Below are 22,498 nucleotides of genomic sequence, written 5' to 3' on the forward strand. Positions count from 1 at the left end.
ATACGTTCCGGACGATCGTATTAGTTCGTAAGTTGCTTCAGTGATATATTTTGTATGGAATGTATGTGAGCCATATATATATATATATATATATAAGAGGTTTTTAATGACACTTCAAACAATGCACTCTCTTTTAAGCCTGAGGCTTTAAATCCCGTAAGGCTTTCATAAAGACAAAATGTAGTTTTGTTTTTAGATTTGCGCTTGCAGCTTTTACCTTGGTGCGCTCCAGAACATATGGCACTTTGACAGGTGTTTCGGGGTGCATAGTTGCCATTAAACTGTGGAAAATTCATCTTGCAAAACATTGTTTTAATATATGGCTCAGTCGTGCTTTTTCAAATAATGTGAATTGCTCTGAAACAACCTTTGATGGAGAACAAATGTTCACAGGGCAAATGTTTCAGTTTCTCGGTTGCTGGCGCTGTGGACTTTATTAGCCTCAACCATGCTCAAACCGCAGAGCCGTCCTCCCATCTGCAGCCACGAGTGTGCCAGCAGAAGGCATTCCTCATTGAAAACGCCTCATTAGGAATTCTTGCGCTTCAACTGCTGGGCTGGCAGCTGCATCCGCTTGCAGTGGATCGTACGACAACGCATGTTTGTGTGTTTCTCCAAGTACGTGAGCCACAATATATGTCATGCAAGCACTTTTCCCTGGTTGGGGTCCATCCCGATCAATCCAGCTTCTGCCATCAAGATCAATTCCAGTTTCTTATCGAATGAAAGAAATAACCATAATCTAGCTCACCATCCTGAACAACATCCCCCATCCTCACCTCAAATTTCCCCCACCCCTTTACCTTCCATCTCATCCTACTTTCCCAGAATAGACCTCATCCTCTACATGCAAGAGGAACGATAAATCCTCCTCCCCAATCTCTGGCACACAACTCGCAAGGTAGTTGAAAAAAGGAGGAAGGGCGTGAAGATAAGTGGAAGAATAAGGAGTAGGAAGATCATGATAAAAAGGCATGAGGGCACTCTTATACTTGAGGTGTGGGGATCAGCAAGGCCAATAAATGTCAATGGAGTGCCCCCTATAGGATCTTGCCAATGTAAAATACTAGAATGTAGAAACAATCAAGGTTCTGAGTTTGATAAATTCACGTTAATGCTTTGAAAATTGACTAAGACGTTTAAATGATGAATTTGTTTTTCATTTGAAATGGTTGGTAGGTAGGTAGGCAGGTAGGTAGGTAGGTAGGTAGGTAGGTAGGTAGGTAGGTAGGTAGGTAGGTAGGTAGGTCTGTAATATGTAGAACGGTAACTAGGTAGGTAAATATGTAGAATTGTTGGTAGGTAGGTTAATATTTCGAATGGTAGGTACATAGGTAGTTAAATATTTCGAATAGTAGGTACATAGGTAGTTAAATATGTAGAATGGTAGGTAGGTAGGTAAGTAGGTAGGTAGGTAGGTAGGTAGGTAGGTAGGTAGGTAGGTAGGTAGGTAGGTAGGTAGGTAGGTAGGTAGGTAGGTAGGTAGGTAAATATGTTGAACAGTAGGTAAGTAGGTCGGTAGGTAAATAGGTAGAACAGTAGGTGGGTAGGTAGGGAGGTAGGTAGGTAGGTAGGTAGGTAGGTAGGTAGGTAGGTAGGTAGGTAAATATGTAGAACAGTAGGTAGGTAGGTCGGTAGGTAAAGAGGTAGAACAGTAGGTAGGTAGGTAGGTAGGTAGGTAGGTAGGTAGGTAGGTAGGTAGGTAGGTAGGTAGGTAGGTAGGTAGGTAGGTAGGTAGGTAGGTAGGTAGGTAGATCAGTAAAAATGTGGAACGTTGAGTAGGTAGGTAAATATGTAGAATGGTTGGTAGGTAGGTAAATATTCAGAATGGTACGTACATGGGTAGGTAAATATGTAGAATGGAAGGTAGGTAGGTAGGTAGGTAGGTAGGTAGGTAGGTAGGTAGGTAGGTAGGTAGGTAGGTAGGTAGGTAAATATGTGGAACAGTAGGTAGGTAGGTAAATAGGTAGAACAGCAGGTAGGTAGGTAGGTAGGTAGGTAGGTAGGTAGGTAGGTAGGTAGGTAGGCAAATATGTAGAATGGTGAGTACATAGGTAGGTAAATATGTAGAATGGTTGGTAGGTAGGTAGGTAGATAGGTAGGTAAGTAGGTAGGTAGGTAGGTAGGTAAAAAGGTAAAACAGTAGGTAGGTAGGTAGGTAGGTAGGTAGGTAGGTAGGTAAGTAAGTAGGTAATAATGCAGATCAGTAGGTAGGTAGAAAGGTAGGTAGGTAGGTAGGTAGTGTTATACTTTTGCTCTCTGGCTTGAAGTATATTGATAAAACCAATAAGATGACACGACTGTCCGCACGACTGAGTTTATTCACCACTTCCAACTCTCACGGTAGTATGTGACGTCAGAACTGCAGCGTCTCTCTCAGTCCATACGCCGTGCAACTTAACCCGAGTGTGAATACTACAGGTAGGTAAATATGTAGAACAGTAGGTAGGTAGTCCCGAAATCATTGATTTATCATTTTGAAACATAACTCCCCTAAAGTAGTAATTACAGTTTCAAAGACTATTGAGCCTATATTGCAGGGGTGGCGAACAAGTTTGACACAAAGAGCCGACATTTTAACTGTGAGAGTCAAAGAGCCACACCAAGCACTGACCGGCATTAGACGTAACCTACGCTGATGATCGGCAGTCAGTTATGTGTCCGGAGCAGCATAAAAACAACAAATCTGCCATATTAATTTCAAAATATTATTTACTATTTGTTATTAACTCTGTTGGTTTCAAGTGTGTATTAAGAAGGGAAAAAAAACAAACATGAAACGAGGCAAAGAGCCACAGTATATAGAAAATATGATGAGGCAAAGAGCCGCGTTCTTTTTGGCCAAGAGCCGCATGCGGCTCTAGAGCCGCGTGTCCGCCACCCCTGCTATATTGCAATGCATCAATAATTTTGAACAATACCACACTTCTCTCGAAAAAAAAATCTAGCTTCTATTGGCAGAAAAAAGGCCTTTCAGAGGGCTTGTTTGGCTCAAAAAATTAAATGACTAAAACCAAAATTAATTTTTAACAGGTGTTTTCTTGCTAAACATATTGATCACAATTCCTTATCCTTATCTAAACCCGGAGAAATATATGATAAATTAGTTGTGTATGGAGGCCCATTACACAGAGATATAATAAGCAGAAAGTAGTTCACTGTTCAATATTTACAAATTATTCTCAACATGTGGTGTAATGACTTTAGAATCTCATTTTTTTATGTTGAAACTCATGTTAATACGTCATCAAGTGCAAATAATGTGTCACATTACTTATACCTGTTGATGCTGTGAATAGTGTTCTGGTTTCTTATTTAAAAAAAATCCTACTTTTGACCTGTACACCTATTGAAACATGAATATTTTGTTTGTTTGTTTGTTTGTACATGATTCAATTGTTTGTTTGTTTGTACATGATTCAAATTGAATCTTTTCTTCCGGCGCCGTCACGAATGGCAGCCACTCCAGCAGCTCCCGTGTTATTTTCGATTGTTCTCGATTGTTCTCAGCTCAGGGATGCTGCTGGAAATGTGAATTTCCCTTCGGGGATGAATAAAGTATCTATCTATCTATCTATCTATCTATCTATTAAGAGAAGCAAAAAAACATGTGAAAGCAAGGTATTGAGTTGAAACATGAAGGGGAACAGGAACTGAGCAAGGCAATAAGGAAAATAAACCATTGATTCACCCACAATGCCACGCAGCGAAGAAACACTGGAGTTGCTCATACCCAGCACATTATGCGAGTGTTAATTGTGTGCTCAGGAAAATTACTTTTACTCATCAACCGGGTAAAAGGTAAATTTACATTTTGCTTTGATGCACGTTTGTAAGGACTTGAAGGATGACATTTTACTGTTCAAACTTGGCAGGAATAATAAAAAGACACAATTGTTTATTGCTGTTTAGAATTTCATGCAAATATATGAATCTTGGTTCGAATGGAATGGTTGGGGCTTTATGTTTAACAGGCAAAATGGGGCGAAGGAAAATGGATAAAGTTGCCCTGGGCTGCAGTACCCAATCTGGCCAGTTATCCCGTTTTTGGCTGCTCGGCCTTCGTTGTGCCACACTGCATCCAACCTGAGACTCAACGCCTAGGCATTATCTACAAAAACTACCAAAACTGCTCAAAACACTCACAAGCTCTTCAACCGATTAACACATGAACCAGCTCAGGAAATGAAAGACAAGACCTACTGTGTTCAAAATGCATTATCTTTTGTAATATAGCAATGAAATATATATAGATTTTTGGCAAAAATGTATTAATGTTTTATTTGCTCGCATTTAGCATATTTTAGAATGTGTGATTACCTTCAAGGAACTCTCCGTTATTAAGGCAGTGAGATCAATGAATCATCAATTGAAGCAATACTATCAAAGTTGTCTGAGTGACCGCCACACTATATCTTAGTTAACCATCTTCCTATTCTACTGTTTGCCCCTCAGAAATTCTAAATAAACAATTACATTCGAACATATGTGTTTGACAAGCAGTGGGCGCTCAATTCTGCCGACTTTGTAGCAAAAAGCAATTAATCCCTTCTTTTCACTCCCGTCCTTCACACATAGCGCACACAAACACACCCTCGTTTCCGTCAGCATCCATGTGTGCACTCTGAGTCTAAAATTAGCATTCAGTGCGTTGAACAACAAACATGCTGCAGGGAAGAAGCCGCGCTAGAAAAAGAGTCTGATGACAAACGTCAGCGAGCGGGAAAGACACAGAATGAGAAACGGACTTGAGTGACTGCATTTGTGTTGCTAACGTCAACAAATGAGAGCAATATGTGTTTTTTTTAACTCAAAATTGCGTCATTCCAATTTCAATCCAAAGCCATCAAGTTCAAGGGAAGAGTTCTCCAAATGCAGTCAAGTAATGTTTATTTGCATAGCCCATACTCACAATATTCTCTGATCTGGAACCTACACGAGGGCAAGGGTAAGCTCAAAAACTTGATGAGGATGAGTAAAATTGAGAAACCTTGAGAGGGGCCGCACATGAGGTAATCCCCCTTCCGGCATGACCAGGCTTCAATGGATGTTGCAAAGGCATCAACAGACAATACACAGACACAACTGTCTGTTTAAGTATATGTGGGTAGCCAGGCAATAGAACATTGGTATCGGTTGCTCGGAGTCGTCAGTGATTGGGAGCTGCATTACCCAATTTCAACCACAGAAAAGCAAATGTTCATCAATTTTGTTGGTATTTATTGGCGGTGCCTTGACACGAAACCTATCAAATAACACTTACGAAGGCCTGAAGTACAACTGTTTAATTTTATACAAATATCAGTTCAGCCGTTTTGAAGCCTTTAAGTCACATACAAACACACGCACACAGTCTGTTTCAATTACAGTCCAAAAGCCAAGCAAAACCCCCAAATCGATGAAAAAAGGAGAGTTTATTCGATCGCGTCTAAGAAAGGCCCATACTTTCACAGAAAAAGAACTTGACAGAGGCTAGAATGATCACTCAACCCAGTAGATGGTCTCAACGAGCAGAATATTTCCAAAATTCCAGATAGAAGCTTTAAGTCTGTTCAGATTAGATATTTTTTCATTGCCTGTCAAATGTTTGTATTTAAATAGAACATTAATTGAGAATTTTGTGTGTTCCTGTCCCACTTCTTGTAATAACTTTGTGTATACTGTGTGGAAAAAATCAATTTTAATACACTCAAGGTACTTTGGAAATGCATTAGTGGATGCTTATGCGGTGGTTATGTAACAAATGGTGTGGATCTTATAATTCTTTTGGGCCTCAAGTTGGCATGACCAGAACTCCAGTCTTTTCTTTTATTATCAACATTTTTAATTATGTTTTAAGACTATAACCACCTGTTATGTAACTATTCACATATAAGTAATTTAATTGCAGAACGCAAATACTTTTCTTTGTAGTGAGTAGTTTAATGCGTTATTGATACGATTTTCTTACTCAACATTCAATACAACTGGCAATACAACATGATACGTTACTCGGCTACATTTTAAAAAACATATTGTGAATCACTACGCCTGCTGCAATTTGGAAATTACTCACATACAACCCCCATTTCTCCAGCAACACAACACTCCATGCAAGAAACGAACAGGGCTGGGATCTTCATATCTACCTACAAAATACAACTGAATATGCTTACAGTAGCGTTTCAAGCAGAGATTGCTTCCTACTGGTTTTCTGATATTCTTCCTATTGTATTTACTCGCATATAAGCCGTATTTAGAACTATAAAATGAAATACTGAAATTATGGGGGCAGTTTATATGAGCAAACGTATCAAATAAATGTGCTGCCTTTTTTGGCTGGTGCGACTTATACTCCGGAGAAGCGTATAGTCCAGAAAGTAAGGAAGTTACTTTCGGAGTAACGGCCTACTTCTGGATGTCGGTAATTAATTCATTTTATTTTTAATTGCAAAATTTTGTTATACTTGTTTTTTATATTTGTGTAACTGATTTCAAATCATTAATACATTTTAAATGAAAGTATTAATTTTAGCTGTCTATCTATTTAAATTATTTGTTTTGAATTGGAATATAGAAGGTACCAATTCATTTTTGTATCCATCTAGTTATTTCTCTGCTTACATCCATCGCTAATTTAAATATAGATACAAAATTAAACAAAATGCAAAGTCTTTTACACGACAAAGAGCTTTAAATATGTCAGAAAAGTAAAGTACATAACATCAACTCCACAAAGTTTGTTTTTGGACAAGCCACAAGTGATGCAATGCATATTTTCCAATTTGATACTCAAACTTTCAAATCCAAATAATTTTTCTCCACTATCAATATTGTCACACATGAGTACCAGTCAATACTGAGGTCTCCCTTATCTCTAAAAAGTGGTATGACGCTTTACACCGAAAAACAAGAGCGATCAGATTATGAAAGTTCTATAACTGAGTCATATCAGCTGGCTTCTTCTGTTACTGGTATGGAAACCAGTACTCTCTGTTTTCACGTGGAAGGGCAAACCCCCTACAGTGTTGAGAGGGATGGGCATCACCAGGCTGTACTTTCCCAGGACACACCACAGGAAGTAGTGCCCCCATAACCCTGGCGTTTAAGGGATCCTCAAACTGAGAATTTGGAGGATAACACATTTAATTTTTGAAGAAGTAACTAGTAATAGTAACTACCGTAATTACTTTTTATTTTCTGTAACGTGCCCAGCACTGGTGTCCAACAAATGAAAATATGGCAGATGGGTGGGAATCGTTATAAAGTGCTAGATGATAGAGTATTCATTCCTATTATATTGCGTTCTACAAACTCATCAAGTGCACAATCGCATGTTCGTTGTATGAGGTGCTGAAAAGTGACAGTATTAAAGTCAGATAGTGCGTCCTTTAGTTTTGAAACAGTTGGAGACGTGGGCGATCAAGCACTGATATTTTTCCCTGTTAAAAGGTTCAACGCCTACACATTTTTGAATGCATCTACTCACATTCACAGCTGAGGCTTTTAATGTCTTCCCAGGTGCCATTGTGCATTGTATTGGTTGGGACGACAACAAAAGTGAAAATGCAAATGCATCAGGGCATGTGGGTGTTCCAAAAATCTCTCATTCATAATTCATAAAAGCTGTATCATAACACTGGCAAAATTATATGCAACTGTTTAATGATCAACTGGCAACATCCCATCATAGAATTTACTTCACATAGTTCAGCCTTGTGCTTACACTTTTTCAGCTACTTCCAAAATAACCGAGTCAAAATGACCGACCCTCCAAAATGTTATTAGTATTTAGTACAATAGTAAACACCATGACATAATTACAGTCAGTTTTTTTCTAATTGCCAATAATTGCTTAATAATTATGTGAATTTCCCTGCGGGGATGAATAAAGTATCTATCTATCTATCTATCTATCTATCTATCTATCTATCTAATTTGCTCTTGCAAGGAATCACTGTCCACTTGTTCAATATATCCGAAAAAAAAAAAATACCCTGTATTTAAACTAGGCAAATACCTATATTTTTGCTTATTAATCTTAATTCCAACATATCCTCAATGGTAATTTAATTAGCAGTGTTTTTTGTTGTTTAATTTAATAGCATTTATTTAATAATACATTTCATTTGAACTTTAAATCGTTAATTACTTATAATTCTTGTCATGATATGAAAATTAAAAACAAATAATTGTAATAAATTAAACTTTACATCGACAACATTTGGAGTTCTCTAATTTGCTGCTGCTGCGTAGCAACAATGATGTCAATACTGGATGCTGCTTTTGACTGCTAGATTGCAACGCGTCCCAACCAAGACACTGAATACTTTGTCGCGATCTACCAGTACTACCTCAGTGATCTTTCGGTAGATCGCGATCCACGCAATGAGCAACCCTGGAGGAGCACCTGTGACTAAAACACAATAGTGTTATTTCATCAAGGTTTACAGAAATAATGGTGTCAACCTCCCTAACATGATATAATACAGGCATGTCTGCCTTAGTATATTGATAATAGAATTACAGATCGTAAAAAATAAACAACAGGCCGCCCCTATCACTAATAAATTGCTTGCCAACATAATTAAAACAAGAGTAATCTTGTGCTAATCGTCAAGGTTGTAATCACTTCCCTTTACTAAATGATATTTGATGTTATTACATGAGCTTACTGATGCAAGTAGCACTTAGGAAATTAGTGTGTGTGGGTGATGGGTGGACATACTGCGAAATGCTTGTTAAAATCAAGAAGAAATGTTATCAAATACTGTATCTTGTACATAAATATCTACAAATATATGTCATATACCTAGCTGTACACCTAAATGAATCACGTAGCACATGCGCCTAACAAAATATGTCAGAGTATGTCGTCTTAGTTGTATTTTGTCGTTGTATTGTGTCATGGCATCGTGTCGTATTGTGTCATTGCATTGTGTCATGGTATTTTGTTGTATTTTGTCGTCGTATTTTGTTGTTGTTGTCTTTTGCTTTTGTTGTATTTTATCGTTGTATTGTGCCATTGTATTGTGTCAATGTATCGTGTCATATTTTTTTGTCGTATTTTGTTATTGTATTTTGTCGTATTTTCTAGACATATTTTTGTCATGATGGCTGATTCGGGGCACCTGCGACTGCCCCGTTGGCGCCAACAGCCCTGGCCGCTAATTGGTTCCCTGACCCTTTTTAAACCCCCGTCTTCCAAGAGGAAGTTGTCAGACCGTCTGCGAACCTATGCTCTCAGCTAGGCAAGCTTTGTACTCTCCGACATTATCCTGCCCTGTTTAATCCTGCCTGATACGTGTTGCCGACCTGTTTCTGGACCCGTTTCTGCTTTGCTCCTCCGTCCCGGCCATCGACCTGTTTTGCCCTGTTTCCTGCCTGATACTTGTTGCCGACCTCTTTTCTTGACTCGTTACAGCCTTTGCTCCTCGGTCCCGGCCATCGACCTGTTTTCTCGCTGTCTACGATTACCCTCGCTCGACACGGAAGTGCCACCTCCACGTTCCTGCCCTCAGCTACCCGTGACCGACGATCATCGGATCGTGGAAGCAATCAACTGCTGCTCTTTCTCAATAAAAAACGAGTAAAATGAACGCTATTGGGTCCTGTCACCGTTCCTGGCTTGTGACAATTTTAATGTCATATTTTGTAGTCGTTTTGTCGTTGTTGTATTTTGCCTTAATTGTCTCTTGTCGTTGTATTTTTTTGGCTTTTTATGTCATTGTTGAATTTTCTCATTGCTGAGAGAAAATGTTATTCAAACGAAGGGACGGATAAGAAATGATGAGCCAATAGTTGAAAAGTTTAGACGGTTTGACCCGCCCCATCATTTGAATAACATTTTGTTGTGAAAAAATTCAGTGACAAAGTACAACAACAATATAAATAGCAAAACGAATAGCCAATTAAATAAACAAGTGAATGACAAAATGCGTAAATAAATGAAAATAATGCATTTTCGTCTAATATATAGGTATTAGACGAAAGTGATTTATTTATGTGTTCTTAACATGTTATGTATGGCATATAATTATGGAAATTGATTTATTTATACATTTATTGATACAATGACAGGATCGTTCCTCCATAAATCGTGATAAAAAAGCATAAATAGACGGGACATACCTCAGTCAGGTGAGGGTTTGGGTTGAATCCACACTGATTACACACGGTCGCCTTGCACTGGGTGCAGATGTTGTAGTTGGGCACTGCTGGCGGGTTGGAGAGCTCTGTCGTGGTGCACACTGGGCACAATTTGCTCTTTGGCATCGGCGCGATCTGCGGCACTGAATAGGGCGAAGTGGGTGTCACGCCCCGGTCGGGAGACACCGAAGACGACCTTCCCGTCCTGGAGCTTCCCGAACTGTTGAAATCGACTTGAAGGTTTCGGCGGGATGCGTGCTGGCCCGGGCTCTGCCCCGTTTGGGCTCCCACGCCAGTACCAGCTGTATTGTGGCTCATCCCAGGGCCCGAGGTGTGCCCAGGGCCAGATTGCATGTGTCGTGGGGGAATTTGAGTGTCATGGGCGGCCAGGCGATACGGCTCACCGCTTCGAGAGCCTATTCCACCTCCAGTTGACATTGCGCCTCCCATTCCTGCGCCCATGCCACTTCCTATGCCTCCCATTCCAACTCCTCCTTGTTGCATGCCGGGCTTGGGGCTACTCATCTGACCCATTGGTGCCCTGGAAAAAGAGAAACATAAAATAATTTGACCTGAACCCATTATCATTATGCTTGCATTTTCAACTTGCTTCTAGCACACCAATCAGGAACATATGGCTTGCGAGCCAGATATGGCTATTTTCATAAGCACATCCGGCTGGAGATAAAATAAGGACCAGGCTAATTTTTTCTATATTATTCCAGGTATAGTACATGCAAAACCGAAGTCATAGGGATCCCGGTTCAGTACAGAATATATAGGACAAATTCCCAGCTACTGTTTACAGTCATGGTGTTTTGGCTCTGGGTAATCCCGGGTATAGAAGTTCATTAAACAATGTATGTTTACTGTTGTGACACTTTATGATGAAAACCCACTGAGCAAATTGTAAACACCCGAACACACCAGCCAAGCACTCAGAGCAATTTGATTGGGTGAGCGGTAGGGGTGGTTGGATCCCTGCACACACGACCCGCTTCCCTATCTCAAAGGTAAATACATCTGTGTCCTTCTAGTTTGCAGTATTTTATGATATTTTTACAAAATTACTCTGCTTACACCTTGTTTTGAAACCATTTTAGGGACAAATATTACAGTCAAAATAAACCTCAACAATTTCAATTAACTGCGGGAGGGAGACAAATTTTAAGTGGTATATATTTTTCATGAGTGACACAGGCTCTGGGATTATTGTCATTTCATAGATTTTACCAAGTATTCAAACATCACAAAGTGGAATAAAGTGCGCTGAATAATTAGCTTTTTTCTGGAGGGCGGGTTTTGCTGTTTTGTTGAATCTTGTCTTGAAATATATGGTGCGGCTCTTATAAAAGAATAGAATAGAATAGAATATACTTTTATTGTCATTCTTTGTAACCATGCACACAGAACGAAATGTCGATACACGTGACCCGTACAGTTAAACTGTAGTGAGCCGATGCAGCCGCAGCCAAACAGGGCGCAGCCATTTTTGGTCATTAGGTGACCAAACCCCACAATTCCAAACCTTAATACCGAGCGCCAAGCAGGGAGGCAATGAGTACCAATGTTGTAAGTCTTAGGTATGACTCTGCCGAGGCTTGAACCAGCGACCTCCCAGTCTCAGAGCGGGCGCCCTACCATCTAGGCTACTGAGCAAACAAACAAACAAAATATTTTTCTTTCTGTGAGTCAAAAAGATTTCCGACCCCTTCCTCACCATGAAGAAATCTAAATATCATTATCTTAATATGTTGCCTGAAATTTCAAGATTAGACTGCTTTGAATGTTCACACGCAACTGTGTTCATGCCTATATGTTATTATGCAGATGGTTCAGGTATTTTTTGTCACTGATGCAATTATTTTAGAAATAAGAAAACCACGTTTGTATCTGTAAACTCAATAACACATTGAAAGTATTTACGTTGGGGGACAGCAACAAGTGGCTCAGGAGCCGCATGCGGCTCTTTGGCTCCTCCTAGTACCTCCCTGGTGCTATTTCAAAAATGTTTGATCATGGAAAATAATGACACAAACATTTTTAAAGTTGGGGTGCGACGTCTGAGGTGTGCTTAAAATGTTGAATATAGAATATTTTCTCTCTTTAGTATGTGTTTATAATGCCCAACTGAGCTCAAAGTGTCTTTATATTTTGCTCCCACTGCATCTATTGGCTTTTATCTTGTTCTTACCAACCCTGTCACGGGACTCATAACATACTCGGTAGGAGAAGAGGGGGAGAGAGCAGTTTTTGAGTACCTTTATGCTTGAAATAAGGGGTTTTTGGGGGGTGTTTTGAGTGTTGCAAGAAAATGGTCAAAGTAAGAAAAAAACTCTTTCAAGTTACAGTCCACAGTCATACAGTCCAACCCAACCCCCCCAAAAAGATGAAAAAGAAGAGTTTATATGCAATAACTCATGAATAATCTTGCTGAAGCTGCTATCATTATTCAGACCATGAAATAGCAGCAAATATTAACATATTTTTCTAATTCCAAAGAGCTCCTGTAATGTTTTACAATGACTATAGATTTTGGGTTGCCAAACCCGATATGGGTGGAGCATAATCAAAACACAGACAGGTTCTTTCTTGAGTATCCATGCTTTGTCTAAGTTGTGCATTAAAAAGAATGACACAACATTGAACTTAAAGCTCCACGGATTTATGAAGCGCAATGATAGCTGGAATAACCATAATAAGGGGTTTAAAATCAGAGATGGGATAAGTGAAAGGATGAGTTTTTGTCTTCAATGCATGGCTGAGAAAACACTGCAGCAACATTTTCACAATGTTGTTTGATCCAACAAAATGTTTGCTTTAAAGCTTCTGGTCACTGGTCTGAAAAGTCAGCGACTGGTGCTATGCGACAAAGTGAACACTTGGATGCCATCTTTGTTGCCTTTTACCGCGCTTATCAAATGGAGGCGGAAATGAGCAAGATGGTTATCTGCTTTGGTGGCGCTAGAACGGCATGAATCGATGTTTTTCATCTCGCTTTTCCACATTAGCTGATTCATATACTGGGCAGTGGTTGGCACAGCAGAGGAGGAAATAGTTGTTGGAATCGTGTCAGTCTTGAAATTTCCACACAGTACATTTGATCATTTGTGATGGCTGTCATCTGTCATTTTTGTGCATTGCAATAAATGAGTGTCTCTTTAGGCAATGCATGGAAAACCACTAAGTAGTGCTGGAGCTCCTGCCCAGATGGCCACTCTCAAATGCCCTTTTGCAATTTTTTACATACTAATTAGTTGAGTAAGGTCAATAATTACAAAAACGGTCCATTTTGTGTAAAATGCGTCCTTTATTTTCTCAATGTGTAAAACACTCGGGAGCTAAAATCTCTCAGGGTTCTCCAAAAAGTTCAAAATACCACCAACTATATCCTTTCTAAACTGTTGTTTTCACATTCCGGCTCCCTCCCTTTCTCCCTCTCACTTTCTAACTTCTCTGTCTCCTGACCTTGCCTCATCTGGTCACTCACTTCCTGATTCAATTTTCCTTCTCACAGCTGAGGTCCAGATTATCCTCCACTCAAGACTCTACCTCTTCACTACTTTATTTTTACTACCATAGGGCGCACATAACAGTCGTAGTTTTTCTGTAAATTGTGCGGCGTGCCCTTTCGTGCAGTGCACCCTATGTGTGTTGTAAGGTGGACGTAGTTACCATTAAATGTTACTTTGTACGGTAACTGTTCTGTCTTTGAGAAAAATATTGAGTAGTCTTTGAGTGTCGTTTGTTGCCAAACGAAAACAAAAGAGAAGTGCAGAACTTCGACGGTTGCTCAGACAGCAACTTTTAAATGCTCATTGCATTTTTGTTATCATGTCTTAGCTTAGCATAGAATGTATATGTAAATTTAGCAAGCAACCAGTAGTTAGTTTTAGTTTCACGGTAACCTTATAAGGAAAGTGGTTGAAGCCATTGTCCAAATAAACAGCTTTTCACTAGCTGCCTTGCAGTCACAAAAGGGGATACCTCACTGTACCCATTCATGAAATTATTTAATTAACTTCACAGGTGAAATCAGAATTCATAATGTCAGTTTATGTTCTATAATAATTATTTGAACTGTATTCATTAATTTGTATGCAACCATAACACTTATTGTGGTTTCAAATCCATGCACCGGATAGTCCAAGTGCACCTTATATATGAAAAATAGAGTAAAGTCAAGTCCTGTTTATTTAATAACAGGGAGCCCTTATTAACATGGAGTCTCAAAGGACTGCACAGACCACAGACTATTTCAAACTACAGACTATTATTACACCAACCCCTGATTAAAAACCTACATTAGGGCAAGGAAAAACTCAAAAACCTCAGCATGAGGAAAAGGAAGAAACCTTGAAAAGGGACCACTTATGAGGTAAGCCCCCTTCCAGGATGACCAGGCTGGCTGCAATGGATGTTGCATCAACAAATAATAAAAATAAGATATCAACTAATTGTATTATAATATGAAATAGAAAAGTGATTACCACAAAAGACTATTTTTGGTGGGGTGCACTTTTATCCTTATGGTGCAGAAAATACGGTAAGGGAATTTTTGAAAAGGAAAACACATTCCTATGATAAAATATCTTAACATTCAAGTTAGAGCCATTCATCATCAGTCCTTATTCAAGCAGCAATTACATTACCTGCACAAACAACGTTCTTACATTTGACTGCAGCCTGATGATTTACAACACAAACAAACAGGTGGACAATTTTGCAAACCGGATTTTCCCCGAGAATGAATGGGCCGAGACCGGCACTAGCGGAGTGACTCAAATGCCTTGGACCCTGAAATGAAAAGCCGTGACAAATGAAGGCAGGTGTAAAAATGATCTTGCTGAAGCATAGAAGAGTGAAGAGAAGGAAGGTCTGAAATAATGATGCTTGGCGTGGAAAACAAGGCTTGAAAACCTACGTACATCATTTTGTGCCACTATGCATCTACACAGTTAGCATCAGGATAAGACTTTTTTATCACTTGCAAAGCAAATATGTCATCCACAAAAATGTATGACTAATATTTGAAACGGTAAATTGTTCCTAACTTCATAGTAGGGATGGGCGATACAGGGAATTTTGGTAAAGGTCAGATAACAAGTACCAGTATACACAGTGCGGTATCCGCCAATATCAAAACGATACCGATAGTGTCTCCATGGAAAAGTATATATATATATATATATATATATATATATATATATATATATATATATATATATATATATATATATATATATATATATATATATATATATATATATGTTCATATATATATGTATATACGCCGAGCATTTGATTAAGGTGCTGTATTTGTAACAGATCAGGAGGCTCCTCATGCATCCATGAAAACTAGTACTATCTGTTTCATGTGCGGGAGCAAACCTTTACCCGAAAAACGGCCTAGAGAGTGATGGACGCCACCCGGCTGTAATTACCCAAGACACCCCACAGTTAGTGGTGCAACTATGACCCTAGTGGTTAAGCGAACCGTGAACCATAATGTAAAAAAAGAACCAAAGACAAGCAGATGGTGAGGCAAAAAGCAAGCCCCTTAAAACTGTTAACACACAAAACCAAACAAAACTGCAGGACTGGAAGACAGCTGCTCTCTTTATTGCGACTGCACTTGACTTTTGTCCCGTGGACAGTATTTACCCATTATTCTACTTTTAATGTCCTTATAAACATCCAAATTTTAAAAGGTTTTGGATACGCAGGGCACTGGTGACAAACATGCAATCTAAAAAAAACACATCTGTTTTGTAATTAAAAGGTGAGTAAATGGATCCAGTGGAAATTAATTTGGAAATGTAATAGTTCAATAGAGATTTCATGTGCTTGTACTTTTATTATACTTGAACTTCCAATATTTTGAGTAGCCTTGGATGGACCCTTTGAGATCAATTATAATTTGTTTCTTCTTAGTCTTCTTTGTCATTTTCTTTTCAGTATTGTTTACTGTATTGTGGCAGGAGCACTGCTTACTATCTGATTGGTTGGTTTGTTGGTTGGTTGGAACCCTGAACCACCATTTTTCTGTGGTGTGTCGTGGCAAGTACAGCCTGGTGGCGCCTATCCCTCTCCAGGCTAACATGTGTTTGCACCAGGTCTTGAACCAGGGACTTTTCGCGTATTAGGCGACTGTGCAAACCACTGAAACACGGAAACATGCTTATCATCTAAACAGTATGGAGTGTGAAAAACTAGTCGCAGCAGATCCAATAACATTATGGAAGACTATTCTCACCCCGGCCACCACCTTCTCGACCTGCTGTCCTCTGTCATAATAACAGGCTCAGAGACAATTTCTTCTCCAGGGCCATCACCACCCTAAACAAGCACCGAAGACTTTATATCAATAAATATCTTGCCTGTGTACAGAAAAAGGAGTATTGTATTACCCGACCCTTCTTTTGGTAATACGTTGTTGCTAATGTCATTGGACTATTTTCTTTGCACTGTTGTTCGGATGCACTTACAACTTAGGCCAGTTTATTAGTCGATTTAGCTTAACATTCATTTTTGTCATATTTTTTTGATTTAGGTCTTTTATTTCATCAAAGCGGCGCTGCCACGAGCGGCTGCCTTTTCCAGCAGCTGCCCAACTGTTTTATTGTCTGCTCCTATCTTCGGTGTTTTTTCTTCCCGTTTTGACAACTACACTATGGATTACTTCTATCCTATGGACATGGGTTTTAACGCACAAGAAATGCGTGTATTTCAACTCCTTGCCCTGAGGAATTCTCGTGCCGGCGTGATGAAGGGGCCCATGGTGGAAGAAAAGCCGAAGCTAGCGAAGCGGCTAGCGGCGTTATAAGTCTTCGGTACCATCCGTAATCATGGTAAATGCGAACTCACGACCAAATAGGATCGTCGAGTGCTTTTTGAAAACATCGAAGCGCACAGGGAGCGCAGTTGCTGTGTTTTGCGGAAACGTGGCTCACGTTTAGCATTCCGGACGCTAACGTGTAGCCACCCGGAGCCACCTGGAGAAATCCGGCTTCAACGTCGCTAAACAGAGACATGAAAGCCGGGGGGAATCGGAGAGGAGGCGGACTTGCTAACACGAGGTGGTGTATCCCTGGATTTTCACAAAGAAAAGATTTCCATCTGCCGCAGGAATGTCGAACTTTTGGACTGGCGTGACGTCATCCACTCCGCTACAAGCACCCTCGGGCATCATGTTAATCTGTTAATAAACAACGGGGTAGACTGCTGGAAGTGTGAATTTCCCTACGGGGATGAATAAAGTATATATCTATCTATCTATCTATCTATCTATCTATTTATCCTGGAGTGTCAAGTCGAATCTCATTGCAAACAATGTTCAGTACATTGTTATCAATGACAACTGAGAAAAGTCTAAGTACATACTAAATGTTAAAGGTGCTGTACAGATTGTAGGACATCTTCACCCTCTGACGATATATACTGGCTTGTGTCATCATTGCAGTCTCTGTCAAGCTTGTTTTGTTACGCATGCAAGTACGTGCATTTTTTAGATGCACTCAAATAAACTTTTTTCTCATCTTTCTTTGAGTTTCGGTCACTTTTTAGACTCGTCATGAAGCAAGCCTTTTCTTACTTTCACCATGTTCATGCAACACTAACAAAATCCTACAATGGCGAGCATAATATAACTCTCTAAACACCCTAAACTTTCCCCTTTCCTCCTACCTAATAAGTTTCATGGCCTAAACAGCTTTGCTAAAAGTAAGACAGCTAATAAGTGCAATGGACAAAAATATAAGGGCTCTTGGAACTCACTTAGCTTTGTTAAAACATACTTAGTAGAGAAAGTATTTAACTTTGATTTTGTAAGAATACCTCAAATGACGCACCCCACCTTTAACATTAGTACTTTGCAATCACTAAACTGATGCTGAAGTTTTTAGTCATCAATCATGTATACATAATGTAACGTAATACTTGTTTCTATATGGACTTTCTTAGTGAGAGATTGTCTGGTCAGAAATGGGAGTGTTCCTGACAACATTTAAATATAACTGGCAAAATGTTTACAATGTCCGGGATATGTCCAAGATAGGCGTTGACATTTCTACATCCATCAATTATCTGCACCTCAGTAGGGTCGCGGGCGTGCAGGAGCCCATCCCAGCTATCTTCGGGCAATGAGTAGGGGACACCCTCAACTGGTTGCCAGCCAGTCGCAGGGCACACAGAAACAGACATCTCGCTCGGTCATTCACACCTAGGGACAATTTAGACCGGCCAATTAACCTGACATGCATCTTTTTGGAATATGGGAGGAAACCGGAGTGCCTGGAGGACACCCATGCAAGCACCGGGAGAACATGCAAACTCCACACAGGAGGTTCGATCTCATGAGACCTGTGCTGCACACGCGATAAGCACTGCGCCGCCGTGCTGCCGCATTGACATTTCTGATCTCATTTAATTTTAATATATGTTTTATCATCATTCTCATGAGAAGTCCCTCGAGGGCAAATTTAGGCTCTAACACTGAATATTTTTGTACTCAAACTTGACAGAAAAAATGTACGGTGCAAGTGAAAAGTCGCAAACATTTCACCACGCATCTTCACGGTAGAAGACGCAGTTTTGCTCATTAGCACTTCACCTTTAATGGTAAAGCAGGATAGAACCTCTCCAGAATTTGGTTGCTGTTTTTTCGCCTTGGTACTCGATTCCATGTTCAATGTTTGATTTATTTTGGAGGCACTTTGTGTCAATGTGCAAAAGTTAGAACTAGGGCTGCAACAATTAGTCAAAGTTGCTGACAAATATCGATAATCGAAATTGTCGACAATGGAATCAATCGTTGATTATTGTCGTCAGACTCGTTTTTCCAACGGAGCGACACATCTTTACATGAATATAATCTCTTCTGAGCGTCGCTCATGCGCAATTGCATCTCTTGTTTGAGTGCTAACTTACAGATATGGCGGCGTCAACATCAGTTACATGTACTAAAACTTTGAAGGTTTTGGAGCATTTTAGCCAGGATATGGCGAAAATAAAAAGACCTTGATAAGTCCTTGCTACTTGGCGCTTCTGTTTTCGCTGCTTTACTGCGACAAAATTTTGGGATTCAAATGTCTTAATTGTCATTGATATCAACATATGCTATGACAGAGGCAGGCTAGGCAGGGCTTTGTGTGTTGTGAGGGCGTGACTGTGTGCGCAACTATGATAGGGTGGGTTTTGCTGTCAGTCAAACAGCCGGACGGGTGCACAAACCAATGTGTTCAAACTGGGAAGCCTGGCGATAGGTAGCTTTTAGCAGCTTGTTGTAGTGAAAATAAATTTATCATTTAAATTAATGCTAGGGCTAGGCTAGTAATTCTCTTCCGCCATCCCTGGCAAGCCTGTATCTCACTAACGGCAGATACATTACCCATTGGCTATCTTTTAGACAATCCAGTAAGGAGCTGCAGTCCTTCTCAGGAGACGTTGAAGATGAATTCCATTTTTAAAACACCAATATTTTTCCTCTCAATTTCATGCCGACTACATTCACATTCCCCTCGGCAGTGCCAATTATTCCCCTGTTCACTGTCATGAGATGGATGTGTCACTCTACTGCTAAGGGATCAACTCAAAGCACTCCAAAATAGTCTTTGTAGTTGTTATTTACCCCAGGTTGAGCTTTGAGGATTGATTGTGCGCTTTTGACTCAAGAATATTTTGCTATATGTTCCTGCAGAGATATTTTAACGTTCAAGCAACCATTGGCTGTGTATTTGAATGGGTTGTTGTGCTTTTTTGTGGATGTTATTTTTGAGTGGGAAAACTCCTATGAGGATTCAGATTCATGCTAGTTTAGAACATGCACATGAAACATAGGGCCCACAATGATTTAATCCAGCCCTTTGTGGATTACGAATATGTAGAAAAAAAAGTAAGTCTTATGCTCATTTCCATTAAAAAGATATGATGTTTTAAAAATATAATACATGATTAATCCTCCCTCGCGCCGCTAGACCCCAGTAAAGGTGTAATAAAGCTGACCTCTTGTTTGGTTTCATGTTAGAGACGATATTGTGGAGTATTTTCTCAGTTTCGGTAGGCCCAGTCTAGTAATTTGATTTTATGTTATTGCATGTTCCAACCAATAGAAAGCAGTAAAGGTGCAAAAGAGCTGACATATAGTCTAGTTCGGTTTCATGTTCAAGATATTATTATGCAGTATTTTCAAAGCTTTAGTAGGCCAAGCCTATTCCCACCGCAAGACTACGGTAAAGGGGCAAAAGAGCTAACGTCCAGTCAGGTTTCATGATAAAGAAAACACATAGATCCCTCAGTTTCTGAGTGGATGACGTCACACAATAAAGTCAATTCAATTTCGAAATCTGGGAAGCATTGAACCAGTGATAACTGAAGCACGAAGAACCATGGGGTCTCTATATTGTGCAGTATTTTCTCAGGCTCGGTAGGCCCAGCCTCAAAGTTTGATCTGATGTTATTGACTGTTTATTACCAAAATTCTCATCTTGTGTATATTTTTTCTTTATTTGAAATCAGTGTGACAATTGAAGCAAGCATATTTTTAGTCATAGCTCCTGCTTGTTTTATTAATCTCACGAACATGCCAAGAAAGAGAAGTCATTTGATCTTTGATCTTAATCAAAACATATTTATTGCAATATAGAAATATTGTATACATGCAAAATCAAAATTTTTGAAATACTGTATTCACAATGATTGGATTACATTTATTTGTTCATTACTACCACTTCTGAATAATTTCTTACTGAAAAATAAGGCTTTAGACCAGTGTAGTGTGAACTAAGTGCAAATTAACTAATCTGAAACTCGTCAAAATCAAAGGGTTTCACAAAACAAGACAAAAGGCTCATAAGAGTCAAGAGAGCCGGAAGAGCGCTGCCTGTGACGTTTCCCAGTTATAACAAAACATACATACATGTGAACACGCGGCAAATTCTCATTGACAACATAATGAGAAAACATTGTGTGCCCTTTACAACTGCAGCCAGGGAGGAAAATAAACAGGCAGGTTGTAATCGCCTCTCAAACAAACATGGGAGTCTCGGGAAGATGAAAAATGTCTCAGTGGACACACTGTGCTGTTGTCAAGTACAAAAACAATCACAAAGTAAATACTAACCAGTACCATATCATTAGGCTGCACACTAAAATCATCCTCGTAAAATAACCCAAATTATGTCAAAAAAGGAACAATCCTGAATTGTGTACGCTATATAACAAATTTTTATTCGGGAAAAATAAACTGATCACGTCTTGTCCATTTCGGCTCTAATTTAGATCGTCTCAGTCCCTAGTAGCAGAAGACAATGTCATCGTAGGTTGCTCATATTGTCACGGTATTCTACATAGTCTGTCTTGGTGTGAGTGGGTGCCGCATTGTGCTGTAAGATTTATTATCGCCTAATAAGGGGAATTGCAACCATTAATTGAATGAGGTTGACAGGTATGCAATCCAATTCTAATTGATCCAACTAGGGCTGCAACAGACGATTATTTTTGGAATCAGTGAATCGTTCGGGGGTTTTTTTAGATTATTAGTGAGTGTTTTTTTTAATATTTTTAATTTCCCCCTCTATTGAAATATGGAAGATTTAGACAGATAAAATAAACAGTGGACAAAACATACAAAAATATTCGCATTCTCCTCCGATGTCGCTTCTATTTTTTTCACTATGATAAACAAAATTAGGCTTAATGCTTGCAGTGTATTGCATACATTTGTATTCAATTTTGATTATTGTTAGGCTACTTTACAAGCACTTGGATTTTTTGTTGTTTTACATTATAGAATATTCAGCTGTTTTGTGCACTATTATTCAATTTGTCCAAAACTTCAATATTCAAAAAGAGGAATAAATTAGAAATGTGGGTGGGTTTTTTTTTTCAATCTTATTCATCGATTAACCGAAAAAATATCAACCAATTTATCCACTATTTAAAAGATTGTTAGTTGCAACCCTAATGTAGTTGATGTTTCAGGTAAAGGAATGACTCAACCATGGCAAAAACAATTTAAATAACAACTGTTACCCCCAACGCATCACCACAACCATCACCATCAACTACTAAGAGCTTGAACCCATCACTAAATTCAAATATCTCAGAACTGCCATATCAGAAGGTAGGTCAGAAAAATAGCATTTTAGCTCTAACCACAGCCAGACTTAAACCCATCTGGAGGGACAAGATCATAGCAGTGAAATCAAAGCTAAGACTCATGCAAGCGCTGGTTATTTCCATCTTCCTCTACACTTGTGAGACATGGACTCTCACAGCAAAACTGGAAAAGAAAACCCAAGCCATTGATATGCTCAAGGCATCAGGTACAGAGCTCATGTGACAAATGAAACTGTGGGCAACACCATCAGAG

At 39.4% G+C, this 22,498-nt stretch overlaps 1 protein-coding gene across 4 annotated transcripts in view; it reads right to left on the reverse strand.

Moving 5' to 3' along the window:
* Positions 1-22,498, reverse strand: part of bsna (bassoon presynaptic cytomatrix protein a) — a 139,627-nt gene that overhangs the window by 105,222 nt on the left and 11,907 nt on the right. For all 4 annotated transcript variants that reach the window (XM_088331898.1, XM_088331897.1, XM_088331896.1 and 1 more), the window contains exon 2: positions 10,111-10,669. In XM_088331898.1, coding sequence (XP_088188024.1) covers positions 10,111-10,669 — 559 coding nt within the window. The remainder of the gene's footprint in view (positions 1-10,110; positions 10,670-22,498) is intronic.

The sequence above is a fragment of the Urocampus carinirostris genome, chromosome 3 (assembly GCF_059441175.1).
Source record: "Urocampus carinirostris isolate Australia breed hairy pipefish chromosome 3, RoL_Ucar_1.0, whole genome shotgun sequence".
NCBI classification, from domain to species: domain Eukaryota; kingdom Metazoa; phylum Chordata; class Actinopteri; order Syngnathiformes; family Syngnathidae; genus Urocampus; species Urocampus carinirostris.